General features: G+C 49.3%; 1 protein-coding gene and 1 pseudogene across 1 annotated transcript; one reads left to right on the top strand and one right to left on the bottom strand.

Annotated features, from left to right (window-relative positions):
- The first annotated feature begins 4,567 nt into the window (after positions 1–4,567).
- Positions 4,568–9,922, top strand: LOC131397038 (MHC class I-like protein MILL1). The gene is made up of 3 exons (XM_058529659.1): positions 4,568–4,767; positions 8,979–9,242; positions 9,489–9,922. Exons 1-3 carry the CDS (start codon positions 4,677–4,679, stop codon positions 9,884–9,886), a joined length of 753 nt encoding a protein of 250 aa, XP_058385642.1. The 5' UTR covers positions 4,568–4,676; the 3' UTR covers positions 9,887–9,922.
- A 10,398-nt stretch (positions 9,923–20,320) lies between these two features.
- LOC131397626 (insulin growth factor-like family member 1) lies at positions 20,321–21,958 on the bottom strand (annotated as a pseudogene).
- Between the last annotated feature and the right edge of the window lie 3,818 nt (positions 21,959–25,776).

Here is a 25,776-nt window from a genome sequence, read left to right as displayed (position 1 = left end):
TCAGTCATCTCCTCCTTTCTCTCATTGTGCTTTCCTGTAAACTAACAAGAACATGTCAGGCGTGTTCTGAGCAGGGCTGCGGTTACTGGCTTATGGGGTTGGTGGGCTGGGTAACAAACTCACTGTTTGACTTGGGGGATCCAATCAGAGCTGGGATCAGGACAGACCATCCATCCTTTGGCCACCAGAAGTCCCTTTACAGGGAGCAGGGGTCAGTTCCTGAAAGTCTGATAATGTTATTGGAGCAGAAGGGTGACACATCCTCCTCCTCAGCTAGCAGAGGAGGACCTTCTGGCTCTGGGGAGCCCCAGCCCCTCCTCCTGCATACCTGACATTCTCTCTGTACACCTGAAAGTCCACTACCTTCCTGCCTGTCCCCTGGGAGGGGCTCCCTGAGGCCAGGTGGAAATAACACCCAGATGCTGACAGGAGGGACATTCAGCCAAATTTTTCCTGGGGAAAGGAGAAGCCAGTGGAGAATCTGGTAAGAGCAGGAAATGCCAGCGTCCTCTGGGGTTTCCCATCCAGGAGCCCAGCTCTGCCAGCCCAGACCAGGAGCCGCGGGAACGTCGACCGGTGTCTTGTGCAGGGGAGTCTGAGAGCAGAGCCTGCCTGTCCTTCCTGGAGGGGCTGGGCAGGGGGCTGGAGGCCCCTGGACTGGGATTCAGGAGTCCTGGGCTCTGTTGCAGCCTGTGTCACTGACCCACAGGAGAACGTTGGGTCAGTGTCCTGCTTGGATCCAGGGAACAGGAGGAGAGAATAAAACAAATGGCTGTTGGGGATCCTACAATGACTGCCAAGAGGGCCAGAACCTTCTTTAGCCATCAGAGGAAGCAGAGTCCCAACACCAAATGATGGCTTCAACCAGAACAGGCCGGGTCCTGCCTCACAGATCCAGGCTGTCATGTAGAAGACAGAGCTGTCCCCAGACCGTGAGGTCCCACGGTGGACACAACAGGGTGGGGGTCTCTGAGGGAGCTGGTGGTGGGATTACACGGGACTGTGTGCAAAGGTTTTCATGACAGCTTGAGAAGGGGCAGAAGCAGGATGCAAACCCATAAGGATTTGTCTGGCCCCAAAGCCTTAATGCTGTTGAGTAGTGACTCTCAGTGTCCAACATCTGAGGACCAGCCACTGCCCTCCAGCACAGCCTCTGAGCCCCTGCCCTGTCCTGTCTCCCTCCACATTCCTGCCTCACAGCCTGACTCAGCCACCCTGAGACCAGGCTCCAGGCTCCAGCTGGGCTCCTCCCTCCCCAGAGAGGCCAACCCCCACCCTGCCCTGGGCACCCAGCTCCTCTCTCTCACCCTGGCGCCAGGCTCCACCTCACCCTCCTCACGGCAGAGACAACCAGGCTGGGTGCCAGGCCCGCCTGCAGCCTCCCCAGGAAACACCTGGAACCCAGGAAATGACAGCTGGACCCCTTCCTGGATGACATGCTGGGTAGTTTAAGGCAGCGGCTTTTGCGAAAGGAGGAGGTGAGCCCGTACCAGAGCCGTCTCCATCCCTCTGCTTACTAACTGTTTGGCTTCCACTCGCCAGGAAGAGCTGATATCACAGCATTATGTGGTGCACACAAGTCCAAAAGAAAGTTTCCTGAAACAATAATCGATAAGCTTCTCTCTAGTGCACGCTCTTCTATTTTTTAATCTGTTTTTTCTTTCAAATTATGAAAACCTAACAGCTATGAACTATTCAAGTTTTTTACAACCTAATAGAGGTCTGGAAACCACTGTTCTACCTGCAGCTGTAGGGACAGGAGGCTAAAAGAGCAGAGAGAGATGGGGCTGGGCGGGGCGAGTGCTGCCCCCACTCCCCATGGAGAGAACTCAGACATTCAGGACTCTGGCAATTGCACAATTCTTTCTGCTACAGCAGCCTCCTGCCTGGTCCCCTGTCTCCTGTGTCCTCCCTCCTGTCCCCCCCCTCACAGCAGACAGACACGGGGATATTCCACAAATCCGACCACTTCCATCTCCTGCTTCTGACCCATCTATGACTCTCAGTGCACTAAGGATAAAATCCACAGTCCTCACGGAGGCCCACAAGGTGACCACCCCTGCCGCCTGTGGGAGATCAAAATTTGGCCACCCTGAAATAGATCTCTTTACCTTGATTGTTTTCTCTGAAGGACATTTGACCTCCCCCACTAACTGCCTAAAGAATTTGACATGGTGGCTCCTTCCTGGAACAGATCTTCTATCATGATGGCTATAAAGATAATGTAGCATAGAGGTTACAATAGCAAAGGCACCAAGCCTCTTTTATCAAAAAACTCTGTCTCTCCCTGACCACATTATCTATAGATGACCCCAAAAAGAATTGACCTCCTGCCCTCTGAAGTCCCAGGCCACTACCCACCCCCAACACGCTCCTCGCCTTTAGCTGCAATTCTTAAGCAAGCAGCTTAGACAGAGGGACGAGTTGCTCATTTCTGAGTTTCTCCCATGTATACATGTTATTAAACTTGGTATTATTTTCTCCTGCTAACCTGTCTTGTTGATTATTTGGCCAGCCAGAAGAACCTTAAAGAAAAGGGCAGAGGGAGATTCCCCCTCTTCCCCCGACACGCCCCTCTCCATGCCTGCCCTCTGCCCTCCCAGTGCTCAGCCTCTCTGAAATAGTCACAGTTTTCTCCCTTTCTTAAAATCTCCTCTCACAAGTCCCCTCCTCCAGCTAAACACCCCTGACCCCCTGTGTATCCTGTCCAGCCCCACTCACTCTAGGTCATCAGCATCTGGGGTGGCCTCCACTGGACAGTAAGACTCAGAAAGACAGGGCCTGGGCCTAAGTCACCATGTGTCCCCAGCATCATCTAGCTCAGGGCTGAGCACAAAGCAGATTCTCAGGGAATATTGAATGAATGGTTGATGGAAGGATGGATGGATGGAAGGATGGATGGATGGATGGATGGATGGATGGAGGATGGATGGATGGATGGATGGATGGATGGATGGAGGATGGATGGATGGATGATGGATGAAAGCACTGTTTTCCATGTGTAACTGACTGGATGTTTGCATCTTCACATAGTAACTTCCCAGAATTTCTGCCTGAAGTGCTTTGCAAACCTCTTTCCCTTCCAGTTGTCTCCCCCACCCCTGTGTCCTCCTCATGTGATGTTTCTGCACAGCTGTGCCCCGTGGGGCCCCCCTGCTGGGGAAGGGTCCCAGCCTCCCCTTCTGACATGAGATGCGTCTCTCTCCTCCCCACCCCATCACCATGAATGTGGCCCTGAGGGACTTGGGTGATTTCTGGGCCTGGAGGGGTCTGCCCTCAGGGGCGTCCACTTGACCCTGTCACGTTGGTCTTGAGGCCTGAGGCCCATGGAGGGCCCTCGAGGCTCACTGTCGGCTTCCCTGGGCTTGCAGGCCCCAGACGCCTTCCCTTCTCACCTGCACAGCGCCCCCTACTGGAGCTCTTTCAGACCCCCCAGAATCCCCTCCCCTGGGGCCCCCCACACACAAACACACTCACCAAGCAACAGCATCTCTGCCACGTTCCTTCTGCAGCCTCCTCCCTGACCCCCTGGCCTCCACCAGGCCCCAGACCCTCCCTCACAGCAGGATCTCGTCCCAAAGACCCTTTCCCAAGGCCCCCCAGCTGGACCTGGTGATGGTGAGACCCTCCTCACAGCAGTAGGATCTTGTCCTGGGCGAGACTGCAAGTCCCTCCTCTGCTCACACTCTGCCTGCCAGGCTCACTTCCCTGGAGGAAAAGCCTCAGCCCTGACTGGTGACCTCCTTAGGGGGCTGAGACCCTCCCACTTCCTTTACCTAGGGGAGAAAGGAGAGGAGGAGGGGCTTAGTCTGAGGGGAGGGGTGGAGGGGTAGGGAGACTCAAGTTCCACAACTCAGCTTGTGGGGAAGTGGCTTCTGAGCTCCACACACAGCAGACCCCACCCTGTTGTGGGATGGGGTCTCTCCTCAGCAGGGGCAGACACAGCTGGACAGACACAGGGCAGGAACTCAGACCGGCCTGTCCGTGGGTGGGGGACACAGAGACCCTGAACACCCAGGACCAGACAGACTTCAGCCCTTCCCCGCCTCAGCCAGAGGGAATCTGGGACCCTGCGGCACATACTTGGGGTCCTGGGCAAAGCTGACGGCGAGTTTGCGTCCTTGGGAGGCTCTGGGGCTCACCGGAGACACAGAGTAAGGTGGGCTGGGCCTTAGGCTACGAGATGGAAAATGAAAGGGGAGGTTGGAAACTACAGGCTTTCAAATTACCCACACAGACTGTGAAGGACCAGTGCCCCGAGGGACTGGAGGGTGGGTTTGGAAGACTTTAACTGTTTTTATGTTAAGGAGACACAACCAGCTGCCACCCTGAAGGTAATCAAGCCTCCCTACAAGAGCTCCGCTCATGACCTTTCCTTAATTTTCATAGAAAGATCTCTTCAGGAGGAGATTAAGCCTTATTAGGGTGACCGGCAGTGTCTGCAGAAGCAGGTTTTCCAACTGAGCCTGCGCAAGCGAATACCCGCCTCTCCCTTTTGAATATTCATTACCCAACTGGAATAAAAGTGCCTGCTTTCTTTGGAAATGATTCCTCATGGCCCTCTATTTGCTGCAAATACACCTTACTTTGTGAGACGACTTCCACTGGTGTAGAGTCTTATTTAACTCACCAGGAGGTGAGCCCACTTGGTTTGGTATCAAGACCTCTGGACGGGAATGGGGATAGGGTCCCCGGGGGGCCCCAGAGCCCTGAGCCGCCTGCTGCTCCTGTTCCTGCTACTGGAGGAACCCCTGGGGTCCTGCACTGGTGAGAGCTTGGGCGGCGGTGGGGGATGGGGGAGTCTGGGTGCGGATGGGGGACCGGGCTCTGTGTGGGGCTGGCGGGAGGAGAGGGGACGTTAGGACTTGCGGAGGGCGCGCTTGCAGGGGGCTCTACCAAAGGGGGCAGGAGTGTTTGAGGGGCGCAGTGCCGGGGAGAGGGGGATGTGGGGAGGGTCCAGCGGGTCCGCAGGGTGGTGGCGTGGACGCCATGTGTCCTGGGATGGAGGGTCCGCAGGGGGCAAGTGAGTTTCTGGGGGCTTGGGAGGCGCGGGCAGGGAGGACGATAAATGTTCTCCCGAGACACGTGGAGAGGGGGGCGGTCCTAGTGTCCGGGTCACTCCGTGGGGGCGGCGATGTCTGGATGGGGTGTCCCCAGGGAGCCAGATGAGTACCTGGGGCCCGTGGTGGGGGACGGTGAGGGTCTCTGGGGAGGGCAGGGAGGCAGGTGAGGGTCTGGAGGAGGCAGTGTGGGGGCGGGAAGTGTGGGAGGGCAGCTGCGATGAAATTACCAGTGAGTGAGGGAAGTAGCAAGGAGCATGTGGGTGGCCACAGAGGGGGATGGCGAGTGTGTGTGTGGTCCACGTGAAGAGGGAAGGAGATCAGCAGGAAAGCTGGTATTTGGGAGCAGTGGTGGGGGTGGTGAGTATCTGGGGTCCACACAAGGGGGCGGATGTCTGAGGGGCTGCAGTATGGGGGTGGTAAAGGTCTGGGGAGGTGAACCAGGAGGGAGGCAGGTGAGGGTCTTGGGTGGCATCAGATTTGGCTGGCCTTATGAAACATATCTGGGGTGCTCTCTCGTGTTCCAAATTCCGCTACAGTTTGTATAAGACTATTGTTTTAATCTTAAACCTTTGTTAGAATTAACCAATGAAGCCATGTGGGCCTGGAGTTTTCTTGTTGGAAAATATGTAATCATGGCCTTAATTTCTTAATATTTAAGGGACTATTGACTTTTTCTTCTTATATCAGCTTTGATAAGATGACTCTTTTTCTGAGAAATTTGTCCCTTGTTATTGTATGTAATTTTCTATTTCACTGATTTCTCCTTTTATCTTTATTGTATCTTTTGACTTTTGTTATGTATTTTATGTTTTTTTCTAATGTCTTGAGATTGAAGCTGAGAGGGTTCACTATTTAGTGTCTTTTTTTCTAACATCTGCATTTAAGGCTGTTACTTGCTCTGCAGTCACTACTTTAGCTGCACTCCCGAGGTGCGATATGGATTGTTTTCATTCTCATTCACTTCAAACTATTTTGTAATTTCCCTTACAATTTCTTCTTTGATCCATGGACTATATCAAGTGTGCTGTTTAATTTCCAAGCAATTGGGGGTTTTCTAAATATCTTTTTATTGTGTGTGTGAGGAAGGTCAGCCCTAAACTAACATCCGTGCTAATCCTCCTCTTTTTGCTGAGGAAGACCTGCTCTGAGCTAACATCTATTGCCAATCCTCTGCCTTTTCTTTTTTCCCCCCAAAGCCCCAGTAGATAGTTGTACGTCATAGCTGCACATCCTTCTAGTTGCTATATGTGGGACGCTGCCTCAGCATGGCCGGAGAAGCGGTGCGCACCTGGGATCTGAACCCGGGCCACCAGTAGCGGAGCGTGGGCACTTAACCACTAAGCCACAGGGCCAGCCCTAAATATCTTTTGTTTTCAATTGATTTCTAGCGTATTACCACAGTGGTCAGACAACATATTCTGAACGGTTTCAATCCTCTGACACTTGTTGAACCACTCTTCATGTCTCTGTGTGTGGCTGATTGTGGCAAACATTCCATCTGCACATAGAACGTTCCACATGCGTCAACTATGTCAAGTTGATTCTGTGGTTCAGACTGGGTACCTACGGGTTTTATGTCTGCTTGTACTCTGCTTATTGTGAGACAGGTGTTAATATCCTTCGAAGTGTTTTGGATCTGTCTCTCTTTTTAGTTTAGCTAATTTTGCTTTATGTATTCTAAAGCTTTGTTATTGGAAACGTGCAGATTTCTGATGGTGAAATCTCCCGCTGCATGGGCCTCTCTTTACTCTAACAGTCCTTTTTCTTAAATCCTGCTCTGATGTTAGTAGAGCGATGCCAGCCTTCTTCTGGGTAGAGCTTACATTTATATCATTTTTGCATGCTTTCCATTTCAGTCTGCTGATGTCTTTGTGTGACTCTTATAAGCAACATAAGTTGATTGTGTCATTTTTTTCTTTTAAGCCTATCTGATAACCGTATTCTTTCACATGGAGTTTTTAGTCCATTCACGTTAATGTAATTACTGTTATGTTTGGGTTTATATATACCATCTCGCTCTATATCTTCTCTTCAGCCAATCTATTTGTTCGTTTTTTCTCCTTTTCTTTCCTTCTTTTGGATATCTAGCTTTCTCAATACTCCATTTTTTTCTTCTATTAATTTGTTAATTGTACATCTCTTACTCTTCTCACAGTGGTCATTTTAGAGATTATAATATGTATTAGTATTGTAGTCAAGTACTAATTATGACTTTTAACAATTCCCAGATATTGCTAGACCTTTAAACTCCATTTCCCAGCCTCCCAAACTCTCACATTATTGTTGTCATAAACTTTAGTTGTACATACACTTTAAATTCCACAGAACATGAAAATGATGCTTCTGTTCCTTCAATATTCCTTGGATCTACTCACAGAGTTGGTCTTTGGGCTTCCTGCCTGCGTTTGCTTCTTTTGTTCTGGGATAATATCTCCTCTGCCTGAGGAGCTCCCATTGGCTTTTCCTTTAGTGCAGGCCTGATATCAGTGACTGTGCACATTTTTTTTTCTTAAACCATCTTTATTTTGACTTCCTTCCAGTATAGTATTTTTCCTGGTATGGATTTGTAAGTTGGTAATGATTTTATTTCAGCACTTGGAAGATGTCGTTTCATTGTGTTCTGCTTTCCATCATTTCTGTTCAGAAGTCAGCTCTGATGGTCTTATAAAATGCTCCCTAAAAGTAATATGTCTTATTTTCTCTAGGTGTTTTTATTTTCAATGTTTCTCTCTGTCTCGACTGTTCAATATCTTGACCATGATGTTCTCAGGTGGCTTTGTTTCTGTTTATCCTGCTTAAAGCTGAGAGCTTCCTGAACCTGGTGATTACCTTTCATCTGTTCTGGACAATTCTTGGCTATTATCTCTTTGAATAATGCCAGGGTTGCATTTTCTCTCTTCTCTCCTGAAACTCCAGTGATACAGATGAGAGGATCGCACATGTCACTTATGCTTAGCTTTCCCCTTTTCTCCATTCATATTTCTCTAAGCTTCTGTTTTTGTATATTACATTTTCCCGTGGTCCAGCTCACTAATCCTGTTTTTCTCTGTGTAATCTGCTGCAGATCCCATCCAATGAGTTCACAACTTCAGATATTGTGTATTTCATTTCTAGAATTAACATTTTATTTTTATATATTTCAGTTCTCTGGTGAAATATTCTTCCAAATATTTTGTTCATTTTCTTCTATTTTCTTAAACATGTTAATATTAAAATGTTTTTCTGCTAATGCCAACATTGGGATCGTTGCAGGTCGGCTCCAATTCTCTGGGATCTTCTCCATTTCTTGATTACCAGTATTGTATTCCTGACTCTTTAGAGGTCAACAAATTCACATTGACTCCTGGCCGTTACCTACATTACACCCGTCTTGGCTTCAGTTGATGTTATTTGCCGCCCAGGAAAGGTTGATTCTTTCCCTCACTTCAGTAGATACAAGGGCCTTATGACCTCAATTCACTCAGGATCGACCTGGTTCAGCACGAGGTCACAGTTCTAGTAGGATTCCGTAACTGGCGCTGTGGCCTTCACAGGTTTCAGCTGAGAGCCTGGCAGTTCTTCTCTTCTGGGTGTAGAAGACCGTGGGAAATTTCCCTTCTGCCTGTCGGAGGCTCCTAGTCCCCTGCCTTGTGCAGCTGTGATCTCAGTCATTTCTGCTTCTCTCTCTGCCCAAATATACTCCTGCTTTCTCTTCCACATCTTAACGCCTCTCTAATCTCTTTCCACCCTAATCTTTTTGCTGGACCGTCTATTGCTCTCATCCTGTCCATCACAAAACACTCTGCTTGGTTCCTTGCACTCCCCTCTGGGATGGGTCAGGACACAATAGCCTGATTCAAGTAACTCAAGACAGAGGCAGCTGTTAGAAACATGGAACTTGGCCATGTGAATCACCCACGTGTCCTCCTCCCTCAGGAACCCACACTCTCCGCTACGACCTCATGGCCCTGTCCCTGGACAGGCCTGGGAAGCCCCAGTTCCTGGCCCTGGGGTACTTTGATGATGAGGTTTTCTTGCGCTATGACGGCAAGAGCCACAAGGCAGAGCCCCTTGGTCTAGGGATCCAAACGGACTTGGGACCTGAGACCTGGGAGAGAGAGACCAAGGACCTGAAGGAGAAGGAGCGGCAGCTCAGACAGATGCTGACAGAGGTCATGGGCCAGCAGGGCCAGGGTGCGGGTGAGTGGGGGCAGAGCCATTGGCATGTGGGTCTGCGTCTGGTCCCTGCTCTGTTTATCTTGCAGCTGGGGGAGGGGAGGGCACAGCAAGGCTGGAATTGCACAGAGAGGTGAGGCCCCACTGAGACTGCACCAGGTTCCTCAGATGTGGGTGGAGGAGACGACATAACCCCTCTGGGTGGGAGTCCTGTTGGGTGGAGAGGTTCTGGGACAGTGAGGTGACGGGTCACTGCGTGGGGTGGGCCAGGCCTTCACTCCCTCCAGGCCACATTGGGCTGTGAGCTCCAGGGAGACAGCACCAGAGGCTTCTGGCGCTTGGGCTACAAAGGGCAGGACTTCCTCACCTTCGACTCACAGACCCTCACTTGGACGTTGGCCGCGCCTTCAGCCCAGCACATCAAGAAGCTCTGGGAGACCCAAGGCCCCAGGGCTGATCTGGTTAAGGATTTCCTGTGTGTGACTTGTCCTGCCCAACTCTGGAGATACCTGGCCTCCTGGAGGGGCCTCCTGGAGCATACAGGTACTGACCTGGGCGGGAGGGTCCACCCACTGAGTCTACGCCTGGTTCCTACAAGGAAGAGAACTTTCCTCTTGTTCTCTGAGTGGCTGTCCTGCACTGGCCTTAGGCTAGTTGCTGAGTTGTGACTGAATTGTCGGAGAAGCACACCCATGTGGGTGGGTGAAGGGTCTCCTCTGAACGCATTGCTGGTCAATCAGCTGGAGAAGTGGAGGGCCCTCAAATGTGGGCCCAGATCTCAGACCTCAAGCCCCAGGCAGGCAGGAGAGGGAAACCTTTTCTCTCCAAGACCCTCATTCTCTGGGATGTTGACTTGACGGGGAGAGACATCTAGGTTTGAACTCCTTGGCGGAGGCCCTAGGATGAAGCCAACCTCGTTGGAAGCCAAGATAGAACAAAATATTCCAGCTCTGGAGCAAGGGTCACATGTTCAAAGGCAAACCACCCAGAATCCTATTACCAGGGTCATTCCACTGCTGTTCTGCTTTCACTTTTAGAAAAGTCCACTTTAAAGTTTCCTCCTCATCTAAGTCTTGTGACATAAAATAAAATGAAAGAGTAGATACTGTGTGTGTGTGGGCAGGGGGTGTGTGGATGAAAATACCTATAATCAACCAGAGGTCTCCAGAGGAAGGTGAGGCCCAGTACGAAAGAATCGGGCTGCGCCAGCTGGCCGTCCTTGTGGACAGTCCCTCCATCCCCCCGGAGCATGTGAAACCGATTCTGTTGGGAAGGAAGGAGGTACATCACCGAGGCAGGATTCTCACTCCCTGTAGAGCAGAGCAGCCCCTTTGTCCCATCAGTACCTACAAATTCTTCAAAACCGTCTGCTGAGCATCCTCAGTGGATCCGATGGCCGCTGAGAGCAGGGAGTTCGTCTTCTCTCAGGCTATCCAGGTGGCCGAGGGCCGGACCCCCTCGGAGAGTCCTGGGGCTGTTGGAGCAGCGTGGGAGCCTCCCACAGTCCTCTCTCCACTGGGGACGTAGCCACCCTTTAGGAGTGGCTGGGGGTGAATGTGCACGGGTCATTTCGAAGGGCTGGCTGGTTCCTGCTCTTGGTTTCCCTGCAGTGGAAGGAGGGAGCCTCCTTGGCCTTGCTCAACTCTGCTTTGTCTCCCCCCAGATCCCCCGTCAGTGACTGTGACCTGGAGTAAGAACCTGCTGGGCAAGGTCCTCCTGAGGTGCTGGGCTTTTAGCTTCTATCCTCGGGGTGCCACCCTGACCTGGCTTCGGGATGGGGAGCCCATGCAGCAAGGCAACTTTGGGCCTGGGGTCAGCCTGCCCAGTGGGGACGGGACCTACCAGACCTGGGTGGACACTCGGATCCTGCCCGGAGAGGAGCAGGTGTTCACCTGCCACGTGGGACACTGCGGGCTGAACGCCACGGTCCCTGCAGTCTCTGGTGAGGAGCTGGGGGAGCCCTCGGGGTCCAGGGAGCTGGAGGCAGAGTTGGTATAGGATCCTTGTGTGAAGAAGGGCCCACTGGGTATAACTGAAGCCCATTTCATGGTGACCTCCAGGCAGTCAAGGTCAGAGGGCTTCCTGTGCGGCTGTTCCTGCTGCGGCTCCTCTCGCTGTGTCCACTGACGCTGCTGTGCTGTGTTTGGTGGTGGTCGAAGCCTAGATGAGGAAGCACACAGAGGATGCGAGAGCCCAGGGGAGAAGCACATGGGACAGAGAGGAGGACGGATCTGATTCTTTTCTGGGTGGTGAGTGGAGACAGCTCTCTTCCTGCTAAAAACAAGGCAACAGGCCCTAAACGGAGTCCCTTATGCTAAGTCCCACGTCATCACCAAAACAAGATTTCACTCAGTGACAGTTTCAGCTCTCCCAGAAATGGAATCTTAAACGCCTCAACCAGGAATCTGCTCAGCACTAGTCAGGTCATCTCCCTGATAGACCCCAGCCATCCCCTAAAGAAAGGTGACCTTGCAATAACCAAGCTGCCTTTTTGCCTAACATAACTTCCTTGTCCCTGCTCCCTTCTGCCCTAAAATCTCTTGCCTTGGACAGCTCTTCGGAGATCCTTTCTATAGGCTAGACAGGATACTGCCCGGTTCATGAATCTTTGAATGAAGCCAGTAAGATCTTTAAAATTTACTCAGTTGAATTTTGTTTTTTAACATTTCTTACCCAGGAACAGGAAAAGAATAGACAAGCCATCTTCCTGCTTCCAGGATGAGGGAGATGAGGTGTGTATTACGAAAACTGGCTAAAAAACAAAAAAGATAAAGACCCAACCATTTATCCTGCCTTTCCAATTCACATAAGAACTGGACCTCAAGATATTCACTTAGTTGAGAAAGAGAGGTTTTTTTTTGTATAGAAGTAGTCCAAATAATAAAGATAGAAAAACAAAGGCAGAGTGACATTATTACCACTTTGTGAGCCTAATGAATGAATGGATCTCAGCCGTAACCATCCACGGCTGCCACATGGCCACTGGAGAGACAGCTTGATGTTGTGCACTTCCTGGTGGAAAGACCCTTGATGTCACTCCATCATCGATTTACTGGAAACAGGAGGCAATTGACCGGAAACAGAGAATCAAGTTCAACCACATGGTGGACAGGTCCTTGGTGAAGGCACATTTTTTGTGGAAAACTACAGGAAAAACTACCTTATTCCTTCACCAAATAAACTGTCAGGAAACAAACAAACAAAAAAAAACATGGAGAGGGTACCTGAGGGTTACTGTATGTATTTAATATGATTACCTTTCCACTCTGTTATGAGAAGGAGTTAATCTTGTCAATTTGCTGTTTTCTTGTTTAACCTGAGGGGGGACTCAAGGGTGGCAAGGATTCATGAGCTTGTTTTACAGAAGAAGGAGAATGCCTTCAAGGAAGTTACCAGATAACCAGCCCCCAGCTGCCGTTGATGTCCAAAAGTCAGATTTCCCAAGGGCTCATCAGGAGTGACCCCTTTGTTTCTCTGAAACTCCACCTCCCAAGCCCCTTAGCTCCATAAAACCCCCTGCTTTCTTCTCTTGTTAAGGTAGATTTGAGAGAACTTATCCTCCCACCTTCTTGTTTTGGCCAATTCGAATAAACCTTTCCCCACCTCCAAGCACTGATTTCTCAGTGATTGGGTGACTGCACATCAGGCACACAAACTTGAGATTAAGAGGTTCGGTATTAATTTTGGTGAGCCACCAGGAGTCTCATGCCTGTGGCTGGCCGGTCTCCTGGTGAGGGTTCGAGTGATCAGTGGCCCCCAGCAGCTGCCCGGGCTTCTTTGCCCAGGGGCCTTCCCCTGCTGCTCCATTCTTCCTGCTGGTGTCAGCCAGCCTCAGCGAAATGCTTACTTGGAGTGGAGAAATGCATTGGACTTGGGTCTGCTTTTGATTTTGCATTTGTCAGGCGTCGGATTTTATCTTTGCGTGGGTGCATTGGTCTTGTGTGTAAGTCAGCTATGAAGCACACTAAATTAACCCCTACCTCTAGCCCCCTCGGTTATATTCTCCAAAATTTGGAGACTTTTAGCTACAAGCCCATGAAAAGGAAAAAGGACATATTCTGTTATAACATCACATGGCCACAATGTTCTTAAGACTCTCGAGAAAACTGCCAGATCATGGATCCTTAAATTGGAAAAACCTCTAAATTGGATAAATTTTTAGAGAGCTCTCATCATAATTGTTTTCTTGGTACCTATGAAAAGACCAAATTAAAAAGGAAATACAAAAAAAAAATAATGACTAGCCTTAAGACTGACTCAGGCTGCAATTAAATTGAAAAAATGTAAACGTATAAGAATTGATAAGATTATAAAGGTTGGAATGTTTGAGATAATTTTATATAAAGAGATTATATCAACTTTGCTTGAGTGTGTTTTGAAAATTGACATTATGTCTGGGTGAGAATGCCTCCCCTACCTAATATTATAAGACGTGTGGGTGTAGTCCTAATGAAAGCTATGATTGGAGGTATAAGAGTTGGTGGAATTGAGTGATTACAGCTCTGGCATGATTGTGTTATAAATTGTATTGTGGGGATGGACATTGTGTCTCACTGGGGGAAACATTCCCCCAGTATTGATATTGTAAAACAGCATATAAATCTGCCCCTCAGACAATGTTAATTAAACGTACTAAAGGAAGTCAATAGGGTTGCCTGAGCCCATACAGTGTGAGATGTTTTTCTATCTGCTGATTATAGCGAACATTAAGAGCTCTTTTTAACTGTTTAAAGTAAGTGAGCTTTGGCAAATTAAAGCTTGTTTAAGTTTGTCGGTTTGATTGAAATAGGCATGTCCTCATTTTCAGAGAGATTCGGGGAAAGGACTCTGACACTTACTCTAGAATACAAGTTTCTGATGAACTTTCAGATCATGAAACTGAACTGAGTGAGAAATTACAGAACTCTAAGGGAAAAACTGATGACTTCATGAAACTGCTAACAAAAGATAGTTATGGGACTAACTGAACTGATGACGATGACTATAATTTTTATGACTTTCATTTGAAATATTGCCGATTTTTTAATGTTTTGTTTTTTCAGATTTAAGAAACCTTTTTCTCTTTTCTCTTAAGCTAAGTATGGCTTATAGCAGTTTGCAAATTATATCTTTGTAAGCAGAATTGAAACATTTATCTTTTTCTCCCTACCTGATCCCTCCCAAATTTAGAAATTCTTAGTGAGTGAATATTCTTATTCTCATGGCAATATAGTTATTTGCATAAGTTCAATAAGAATCTGTTCTCCTTGTAATGGGTTGCAATTGGAAACATTGGTAATATTACCAAGGTGTGACTGGATGTCACATTTGAGAGAAACATGGATAGACTCTGATTTGACCAGATGGCTAAGGGAGAAAGATTGACTTTATGAAATAAAGCCCCTTGGAAATACTGGTCTGGTATCTCGCTTATAGGGTTCCCAGCAACCTTACGAGGTGAGTAAAGAAGGTCACTTCCCTGGCAGGTGCAAAGAACTTCAGGATATTTTGGGGAATCACAAGAGAAGAGAGGAAATCACTCAAATCTATGGGTTTTGCAGAGGGAGTCTGATAACAAGTCTTTGGATTGGCTTTCCTGGCCTTGAGAGGCCTTTAAAGTTTTTTCTGAGATTCCTTATAAAAAGTTGCAGCAAAGTAGATTTAAAAGAATCTATATGATCAATTGCTATTCTTGCTGTACTTATGTAAATAATTGGGCCACACCAACCAATTAGTCTTAATTTGGTTATCTTTGGTAAAAAAAATAGAAGGTGATTTCAAAGAGAAAAGTTATGTTTCAGTAGAAACGATAATACACACTCGTGGATATTAGATTCTAGTTCTGTAAATTGTCTTTGAGGTTTCTGTTTTCTATCTGTAACTGGCTGTTATGCTTCCTCATTGACTTTGACTCCCAAGCCTAGAAAGACAATTGGATTATTAGAATTTCTCAGATGTTGGCAAAGGCAAGTAATCTTTCCAGAAGTTGGATATGTCATCCCAAAACTTATTCAGTGCATGACCATGAGGACCCCTTGATAATTTTTGTTTATATTGTCTAGACTGGTTTTTAGGCCTGTTCTCTTGGATTCCACAAGGGATTAGATCTATTCTTCAGGAACTATTAAAATTTGAGTTGTCTACAGTTCTTATTCTTCTGATTTGATATATGATGATAAAATGTGCTTTCAAATATTGTACTAAAACTGTTGAACAAGGTGCAAAAATTTTAATAATGCAAAATATAATCCAATGTCCAAGTGTTTTCAATCTAAGGTTGAAAATTTTCATTCCTCAGTTTCCCCATCTTCACCCCCTTTCCAGAGGAAGTAGCCAGAATGATTGACACCTCCCTTCCTACAAGAATGAGGAAAGGAAAAAAGACGATGGGGATTGAAGCCATGTACCTGAGGGTTACTGTAAATACTCAGTAAGATTACCTTTCCACCTTGTTATGAAAAGAAGTTAATCTTGTCAATTTTCTGTTTTCTTGTTTAACCTGAGGGGTGACTCAAGGGTCACAAGGATTTATGAGCTTGTTTTACAGAAGAAAGAGAATGCCTTCAAGGAAGTTATGCTCACCAGATAACCAGCCCCCAGATGCCCAGAAGTCAGATTGTCCAAGGGTTTATTGGGAGTGAAACATGGATTCCCCTTTGTTTCTCTGAAACTCCTCCTGCCAAGCCCCTTACCTCTACAAAAGCCCCTGCTTTCTTCTCTTGTTCAGGTGAATTTGAGGGAACCTATCCTCCCCGCCTTCTCGTTTTGGCCAATTTGAATAAACCTTTCTCCATCTCCAAGCACCAGTGTCTCAGTGATTGGCTTACTGCACATCGGGCACACGAATGTGAGATTAAGTAGTTTGGTGTCAGACAGACTAAAAGGTGTTTAATAGACATGTCAACTGATTGAATGTCTGGATTTAATTTGGGTTTTTTGTTTTTTTCTTTTTACTTTTTTTGCTTTTATTGAGATATAATTGACCCAGAGCATTGTATAAATTTAAGGTGTACAGCATAATGATTCTACTTAGATATATCATGAAATGATTACCACAATAAGCTTGGTTAACATCCATCATCTCACATACATACCAAAAAAAGAAAAACAGTTTTTTCCTCATGATGAGAACTCTTTGGATCTACTTACTCTCTTACCAACCTTCAAATACCCCATGCAGCATGTTCACTGTAGTCATCCTGTTGTACGTTACACCCCCAGCACTTATCTATCTTATAACTGGAATTAACCACCTCCATTCAATTCCCACACGCCCCTGTCTGGACCTAATGTGGATATTGATTCCGAAGAATACAGTGCCAAGGAGAGAGGCTTTAGGTTAAACCAGCCCTGTTGGTACTCAATTTGGACTTGCAGCCTCCAGAACTGTAAGGAAATAAATTTCTGTTGTTTAAGTCACCCAGCCTGTGGTATTGTGTTATGGCTTCCCTAGCAACCTAATACAAATGGGAAAATGGAAAAGAGAAAGGGGAACCACGAACAGGGCTGGGGGCAGGAGGCCGGGCCCAGCACCACAGACTGAGGGAGACGACATTGTCTGATGTGGAATGGGGCTGGCTTGAGACTCGGCAAAATACCACAGGACACGGAGTCCCTCAGCCCCCAGGAGACCTGTTGGACCCCTCTGAGGGCAGGGTCCTGGGGAAGAGCAGGCTTTGCAGAGAGGCCTCTCATCTGGATCCCAGAGGAGTGAGTGACCTCCTCATGCCTCTGTTTCCGCCTCTATAAAACAGGGATCATGGGGCCAGCCCAGTGGCATGGTGGTTGAGTTCACATGCTCTGCTTTGGCAGCCTGGGGTCATGGATTTGGATTACTCAGTGCAGACCTACACCCCACTTGTCAAGCCATGCTATGGCGCTGTCCCACATACAAAATAGAGGAAGATTGGCACAGATGTTAGCTCAGGGCCAATCTTCCTCAAAAGAAAAACCAGATCATGTAGTACCTACCTCACCGGGTTGATGTGAGAATTAAAGGATTCAAGGTGAATGGGCTTTGAACAGCACTTAGTACATAATTGCTCCCTAAATGTACGTGATACGTCTCCACTCCCTTGAGAGGGTGGAGGATGATAGGCAGCTCAGAATTTAGGAAGACCGCCACCTGAAAACTGACCAGAGACGAGACCCTCCCACAATTGTCAGGTGCAAGGACACTGTCACGGTTGGAAGCCACATTGACACAGACCACAATGGAGCCCTTGGTGTATGCCAGGCCTTGATGCCAGCCTGGGGAAGGAGCAGTGGACTGAAGAGACGTTGATAATAACACCTGGAAGGTGCCTCAGTTACCTCCTGCTGTCTAACAAACCACCCCATACTTAGTGCTAACAAACAACCACTTTGTCATTTCACAGTGAGTCACAGAAAAATGGTTAGTGAACTCGGGAATGGAGAAGGCTTTGGGCCAAGGCTCATGGGCTCATTAGCTAAGAGCCACTGACTTACAGTCAAGTCTTCCCAAGAAAATAGCTCAGCTCTTACAACCTCCATCCCAGGCATTTCCTGGGGAGGCTGCAGGTGGGCTGGGCCCCAGGCATGATTGTCTCTGCCAAAAAGCGGTGTGAGGTCAGGCTGCAAGAGGTAAGCATGTTCCCCAGGGCAGGGTTGGGGTTCCCAGCTCTGATGTGGGAGGATCCTGGTCTCTCAGGGCAGCTAAATCAGGCCCTGGGGCAGGAAAGAGGAGGGAGATTAGGACAGGATGGGCGTCTAGGAGGCTGTGCTGATGGGAGAGCAGCGGGGGCCAGGCCAGGCTCTGAGAGCCACAAATTGATAGCAATGAAGCTTTGGAGTCAACAGTCCTGAGTTCAAATCCTGTCCCTGCACCTTCCTCGAGGCTCCAAGAAGCCATTTGCAAGTACTACCTTCCATCTCCGTGTATAAAGAGAAAGACTCCATTTTTGATGCTAGACACTGACAGCTTCAGTCCCTCACCTCCCATTTCTGCTGGACATGGGCAGACCTGTAAGAGAGCCCACACGCTCCCTCCCTTAGAAAATTTGTTCTTGTTTAGATGGCAATCTCTCCCAAATAGATCTAAGGTTCAACATTATCCTTACAAAAACCCAACCCCTCTTTTTGCAGAAATTGACAACCAGAACATAAAATTCATGATAAGCTAGGTGCCCAGAATAGCCAACACAATCTTGACAAACAAGGAAATACACGGAGGACTTGCACCTCCTGGTTTCCAAACTCATGACTAAACTATTGTGGGAGATCAAAATTGTCCACCCTGAAATATATCTCTTTATCTTGATTATTTTCTCTGATGGACATTTGACCTCCACCACTAACTGCCTAAAGGAATTTAACTCTGGGTATGGACAGGGTCCTCACTAAGCCCATTATTGTCAAAGTTCTGTTTACCAAACATTTAGATTTGTAAAGATATCTCGCACTCTGTACTGGGAAGAGCGGAGATGACCTTATCTCTGGACACTCTTATCAGTACGGAAGGAGAAGACTTAAATCTGCATACCCTTGATTACTGTGCTTTCCAGTAATCCCCCATAGCTGCCTCCCCCTGCACCCCCAACATCCTCCTTTGTCTTTAGCTGAAGATAGGATTTAAGATGAGAATCTCTGCCATTGTTGAGAAACTCAGTTTCCCTGGTTTCTTCCATGTATACATGTTATTAAACTTGGTATTATTTTCTCCTGATAACCTGTCTTTTAATTATTTGGTCAGCCTTAAGAACCTAAAAGAAAAGGGCGGAGGGGGATTCTCCCTCTTCTCCAACACTGCAATAATCAGGACAGTGTGGCACTGGCATAAGGGTAGACATACATTTCCATGGAATATAATTGAGACGCCAAGAATAAACTCTTACTTTTATGGTTAATTGATTCCCGGGAGCCATGACAATTCAGTAGAGGAAAGAATAGTGTTTTCTACAACTGGATATCCACATGCAAAACAACGAGGTGGACTTTTACATCACATCATGTTAAAAATTAACCCAAAATGGATCAAAGAAATAAAGGTAAGAGCTAAAACTATAAAACTCATAGAAGAACCGTGGGATTAAATCTTCATGACCTGGAGATAGGCAATGGTTCGTTAGAACACACCAAAACCATAGAGCAATACATAAATTGGACTTCATTAAAATTAAAAACTTTGTACTTCAAAGAACACCATCAAGAGAGTGAAAAGTCATCAAAATGAAAGAAAATATTTGCAAATCCTATACTTGATGAGGGAACTGTATCTAAAATATAATAAAAACTCTTACTAGGACTGGCCTCGTGGCCAAGTAGATAAAGTTCCATGCACTTTGCTTCAGTGTCCCAGGTTTGCATGTTCGGATCCCGTGCACAGACGTACTCCACTCATCAGCCATGCTGTGGTGGCGTCCCACGTATAAAACAGAGAAAGACTGGCACAGATGTTAGCTCAAGGTGAATCTTCCTCGTCAAAAACAACACAACACAAAAACTCTTACCAGTCAACAATAAAAAGCCAAATAACCAATTAAAAAATGGATAAGGAATTTACAGACATTTCTCCAAAGATAACGTACACATAGCCAAAAAACCCATGACAAGATAATCAACATTTAGTCATTAGGGAAATGCAAATAAAACCTATAATGAAATACCTCTTGACACCCACTTATACAAGAATACTCAGCAGAATTATTCATAATAGCCGCAAATGTGAAACAACCCAAATGTCTACCAACTGGTGAACGGGTGTTGTGTGGGTCTCAGCCTATTGATAGTGATGCTGCAGGGCAGGAGTGCCTGACACACTCGCCTGGGTCCGTATTACTTGTGCTGAGTCCCACAGACATTTCCGCAGCCAGAGCCAATGCTGTAGCTGGACCGGCCCTTGTGGTTCTTATTACGATCACAGGACGCACCTCAGCAACACCATCAGGGAACTTTGAGGAACAAGATTTATTATTCAGAGATCCTAGAGGGTACCAGTCACCCTACTTAGGACAGATTCAGGCTGAGTGTTAAAGAGGAGAAAGAATGAGAAGGGAGGATTGAGTCTGAGTATCTCCTGTCCCCAAACACCCACTCCACGTCCCAGATCTAAGTCCACACCTGGCCCCTCTTCCCAGGCTGATCCAGGAAGCAGAATCCAGCAGTCATCTGGTCATCGGGTCCTCTGTCAGCTGACACTGAAGAGAGAGACAGAGAGAGAGAGTGAGCAAGAGAGGGGTGGACAGAGATGGAGGGACGGACAGTACATGAGCAGAGAGTAGAAAAGAGAGACACAAGAAGGGCAGCAAAGAGGCTGAGAGAAATAAACACAAAGGGAGAGAGAAACCAGGAGAGAAAAGGGAGAGGTAGATGGAGTGGAGCAGGTGACAGGGCCAGGGGGCCGCATTAGGAACAGAAGAGGCATCCAGACCCTCCTGCTCCCCGGCAGCCCCCAATCCCATGGAGGGGACAGGACCTCACCTGTGACAAACCCTGTCATCCGGGGACGGGGCCCAGGAACAACTCTGGCCTTTCAGCTTCACCAGGAAGGACTCCTGGGGTCTAAGTGACTGGGGGCAGCACTGCTCGAAGCAGACCGTGAAGGTGCAGTTGCCACACTTCCGTATCCTGCCCACAGGCACCACAGCGTCGTCACAGCAACAGTGCTGCAAGAGGTCGTGGAACATGTCCCCACAGGTCACGTGCGGCTGAGACAGCATCAGGTGAGCGCCCACGGGCGACGCTGGAAGAGCTGGAGCTGGTGTGACCAGGCACCAGGGCAGGGGCTCCCAGCCTGGTGCCCTCTGGGAGCCTCACCCCACCCCTGAGTGTCCCTCCTGGGCTCACCTGGGGCTCCGTGTGAGCAGAGGATGCAGAGAGCGGCCCAGACAGCTGTAGGAGGGCAGAGGGATGAGGTGGGGATGCTGCGGCAGCCAGGGGTCCACCTCGGGGAGCCCCACCTGGGGTAGGGGAAGGTCTGAGGGGGTGTCTGTCCTGTAGGAGGCACAGGGAAAGGCTAGGAGCAGTCCAGGGTGGAATCCAGTCACCTGTGTCCAGGTGTCTTGGGATTATGGGCCTGTGGAAGGTGAGGGGATACAGACAGGACTCTTGGAGGAAATGGGTTTAGGGTTCTGGAAAGTGTGAATATTTCCTGGGTGGGAGGAGTTCTGAGCAGGAGGCTCAGATACAGTCAGGCCATAACGGGGCTGAGCTGACACTGGTGTTGTCTTACATATCTGACTGACACTAAAATGTAGAAGATTACGAGGCAGCCCTGATGGCCTAGCAGTTAAAGTTCAGCTTGCTCTGCTTCGGTGGCCTGGGTTCAGTTCCTGGGCGCAGAACCACATCACTCCTCTGACAGTAGCCATGCTGTGGAGGCTACTCACATAGAAGAGCTAGAAGGACTTACACCTAGAACACACAACTGTGTACTGGGGCTTTGGGGAGGAGAAAAATGAGAGAGAGGGAGATTGACAACAGAGGTTACCTCATGGTGAATTTTTCCCAGCAAGAAAAGAAAAAAACATAGATTAAAAAGTAATGTAGAAGATTAGATTTGGAGTGGGAACACAGGACATGTATGGTATTGGGTGTGAGTTTGGAAATTGAATCAGGGATGTGGATGGGGCTGATCTTGGGATGTGGAATGGGTATGGCTATGATGGAGACATTTGTAGGGCATGGGGCCAGGGAGGAGGATTATGTTGAGGTAAGGATGGGGTGGTGGCTGAGACTGGAGATGGGCTTCGTGGGAATTGGGGTGGGTCCTCCTTACCCAGGATTCAGCATCGGGGAGCCATGGCTCTGGGCGCCTGCAGTGGAGTGGAGAGGGGATCAGCAGATCTCAGCAGCTGCTTTTATTTCTCCTGAAAACCTGGTGATGTCATCAGATCCCCTGCCTGGCCTGCAGAGACACGCTGGGCCCTGGGGCAGGAGCAGGTGCCCCGCCACAAACCTCTCCCCCAAATGTCTCCCTCTCATGCCCAGCATGATGGCCTCATTCCCACTCCCCTGGAATCCTAACCCCTCACATCCTCCCGGGGGGCCTGTCAGCTCCCTGAACTCACAGCCCCAGCCCAGGGCTCACTAAAGGGCAGCTCACAGCATTCAGGTGAGAGACTAGTTTTACACAATGGAAAATTCCAAGTTGAACAAGATTGAGGAACAGGGGAATGTGTGGGGAGGACGCTGAGGTGGCTCCTGAATGAACATGAACAAGGCCCTGGAGGACCCCTGGGACCCACAGCCCCCAGGGCGCTCTCCCCACCTCCTTCTCTGTCTCTCCAGTGATGGTCATTTCCTCAGGAGCACTGTCCACTTAGCACCTCGTGTGCCCCAGGCTTTGTGTCAGACACGGGGGAGGCGTGGGGAGCAGAACACTCAGAAGTCACAATTTTCACTGAGTTCATGAAAGAGAGAGAGAGAATGGTAAGATAATCCATTTGAGTTTGGTTGTTGTGGTCAAGGTCATTGTCAATATTACTCGTCTGTGAAGTTCTGTAGGAGAAATTCCACCACCATCAGTACGATCTAAAGGCTTTATCCTTAACGTGGGTGTTCAGAGGGAGATGGATGGAATTTCCCCTGAGAAGAGCCATCTTGGGGTCTGGATATGAAGACAGAAGGTGAAGGATCCCCTTCCCTGAGGGACACTGTAGGGTCAGTTCTGTGGGTCCAGGTCACCCCGTGCCATCAGGACGGGGAGACACCTCGCCCAGATCCTGCAGGACTCCACCCGTCAGGGTCACAGAGACCACCCGTGCGTGGACAAGTTTCTCCACAGGGCGTGGAAAGGGCGACCTCTCCCTCATGTCAGCAGCTGTGTCCCTCTACCCCCTCCCTGTTTGGAAAGATCCTGCCTTCTGCGTCTGTGCTCCCCTGCGGGAGCCTCTGCACTCGCTCCCCAGACTCCCCTCCACCTGGAGCCCAGGCCCAGACTCAGCTCCTCCATGACATGCACCCGCTCCAGACAGAAACCAGTGCGAGGACCCAGTAAAAGAGGAACGGAGCGTGTCCTTTACTGTGAGGGGGGAACCGCCTCAGTGTCCAGACCCAGCAGATGTGGGGATTCAGGGAAACATCCAGGTCAGCTCAGGGGTGTCCTCGGTGCAAGTGCTGGTCTCTCCCAGTTGGGGACAGGGGTGTCATCACAGCCCAGCTCTGGGGTTGTGTCGGGGTGGGCGCTGGTGCCCGCATGCCGGGCTTCCCAGAGTGAAACTGGGGAAGTGAGTTTGCCTCTCCAAGCCTCAGTTTCCTTCCCTTTGAAATGGAGACAACCAGGCCCAGCTGACCTATTGTCTTTTGGTCTAACAGAAATGACACAGTGAAGGGCCTGGCATTAAATAGTAGCTGAGGATGAGCTGTGTGCCCAGCCCTCTGCTACATGACCCTGAGGACACAGTGATGACTCAGTAGCAGTTCCTGTCCCATCATTGGGGGTCACAGACTGTCCTCAGACCATGATGGCTCAGGGAGGTCAGGTTTGGGTTCAGAAAACCCAAGAGCTGTGGGAGCCTGAGAGAGGGGTCATCACTTGTCTCGGGAGTTCAGGGAGAGCTTCCTGGAGGAAGGAATGTCTGAGCTAAGAGAGGGTGGAGGGCAGGGCAGAGAGAGGGGGCTGGAGGGGGGTGGCAGGGTCAGTCCCTTCTGAGCCTCGGGGAGGACTCAGGACTTCATCTGCAGTGCACTGGGCACCATGGCCGGGTCCCAACCAGGGGAGGAGAGTTGAGATTTGTGTCTGTGAACATCCCTGCATCTGTGAGCTTTGAGGAGGGTGGACAGGAGAGTTGAGCCTGGAGTAGCAGACCAGAGAAGATCCTGCCATAGCAGAAATCCTTGCGCAATTACCAGAGTCCCAAATGTCCCCTTTCTCCCATGGGGCAGGGGGACAGCAGCTCCCCTCCCAGCCCCACATCTCCCCTGTGTTCTGGCCTCCCTTCTCTTGCAGCTGCACAGCAGAGCAGTGTTTCGCAGACTGTGGATTGCACCATTTTAACAGGTTATAGACTCACTTGAGTTGGTCATAAACTACGTTATTTTTTTAATTGAAAAATATAGATTAAGAAAGGGATTAGTATATGCTGCGCAGAATCTTGTCAAATCTTGCTTACAGAAACTTTGCTTCCAGAATGTTGGAGGCCACGTAATGATGTACTACTTGTCTATTGCTCAGTAAACTCATGAATGGGGGCGCTCCAGGGAAGGGCTTGTCCGCTCTTTGCTGACTGCTACAGACTCAGCTGCCTCATCATGTTTTCCAGTTGGGCTCATCTCTCACGACTTTGATTCCGTTCATTTTCTGGGATGGCTCCGGGTAGGCCAGGACACAGGCCTGGTTGCCTCTGCCAAAATCTGTGTGACAGTAGATGCCTGGACACCAGCTAGGGTGAGGGAGAAAGCATATGCCCCAGGGCAGGGTTGCAGCCACGTCTCTCAAGGGAACTGAGTGAGCAAAGGGCAGGAAGGTAGAGGAAGATCAGGACAGGGCAGGGGGGTCTGTGCTGATGGGAGGGCTGTGGCTGCTCCTGAGATGCGTGGACACAGAGCCACTAATTCACTGGGTCCTGACCAGTGGAGTGTCCAGCCACTGAGAGACACTGTGGGACCTCACTGTCTGGGGACAGCTCTGCCTTCTGTGTGAGATCCTGGATCGTGAGGCAGGACCTGGCCTGTGCTGGTTGAAGCCGTCATTCAGTGTTGGGACTCTGCTTATCCTGATGGCTAAAGAAGGTTCTGGCTCTCTTGGCAGTAAGTCTAAGATCCCCAACAGTCATTTGTTTTATTCTCTCATCCTGTTCCCTGGATCCAAGCAAGACACTGACCCAAGGTCCTACTGCGGGTCAGTGACACAGGCTGGAGCAGAGCCCAGGACTCCTGAATCCCAGCCCAGGGGCCTCTGAACCCCCCTGGTCCAACGCCTCCAGGAAGGACAACAGGCTCTGTTCTCAGTCTCCCCTTAAGAAGACCTGGGTCCACGTTCCAACGGCTCCTGGTCGGGGCTGGCAGAGCTGGGCTCCTGGATGGGAAACCCTGGAGGACACTGGCATTTTCTGCTCTTGCCGGATTCCCCACTGGCTTCTGCTTTTTCCCAGGAATAAATTGGCTGACTATTCCTCCTGTCAGCGTCTGGGTGTTATTTATATCTGGTCACAGGGAGCCCCTCCCGGGGAACAGGCAGGAATTTGGTGGAACTCCCCATTTTTAGGAAGAATGTCAGGTATGTGGGGTATCCCTGAGGAGGAGGGCTGTGCCGCCCCAGTGCCACAGGGCCTTCCTCCAATGTCTGAGTGGGTGGGGTGGGCTCTTTGCTCCACCTGTGGACTTCAGGCCTGCAGGCTGGTCCCTGCTCCATGCAACAGGCCAGTGCATGCCAACCCCTGATGGTCAGGCCAAATCCCTCCCTGCTTCACATGCTCTGCAGCAGCCTCAGCAGCAAAACCTTCAGAAAAAAAAGCACTCCAACTACTATAAGTAATAGGAGCTTTAGTACAGGGACGGGGGTCTGTCCAACTCGGTGGCAGGGCTGCATTGCAGAATCCACGCCAGGACCCCAGAAACGACCCGCATCACCACCTCTGGACCGCGAACTGACGTGGCTGCGGGGCCGCCAACAGAAATC

The sequence above is a fragment of the Diceros bicornis genome, chromosome 34 (genome assembly GCF_020826845.1).
Source record: "Diceros bicornis minor isolate mBicDic1 chromosome 34, mDicBic1.mat.cur, whole genome shotgun sequence".
NCBI classification, from domain to species: domain Eukaryota; kingdom Metazoa; phylum Chordata; class Mammalia; order Perissodactyla; family Rhinocerotidae; genus Diceros; species Diceros bicornis.
Note: the sequence above shows the minus strand (reverse complement) of the source record. Positions and strands in the feature narration are given on the sequence as shown.

Coding starts and splice junctions, on each gene's coding strand:
- LOC131397038 (XM_058529659.1), top strand. CDS start 4,677: ATGGGGATAGGGTCCCCGGGGGGCCCCAGAGCCCTGAGCCGCCTGCTG. Junction 4,768..8,978: donor ACCCCTGGGGTCCTGCACTG/GTGAGAGCTTGG, acceptor CTCCTCCCTCAG/GAACCCACACTCTCCGCTAC. Junction 9,243..9,488: donor CCAGCAGGGCCAGGGTGCGG/GTGAGTGGGGGC, acceptor GGGGTGGGCCAG/GCCTTCACTCCCTCCAGGCC.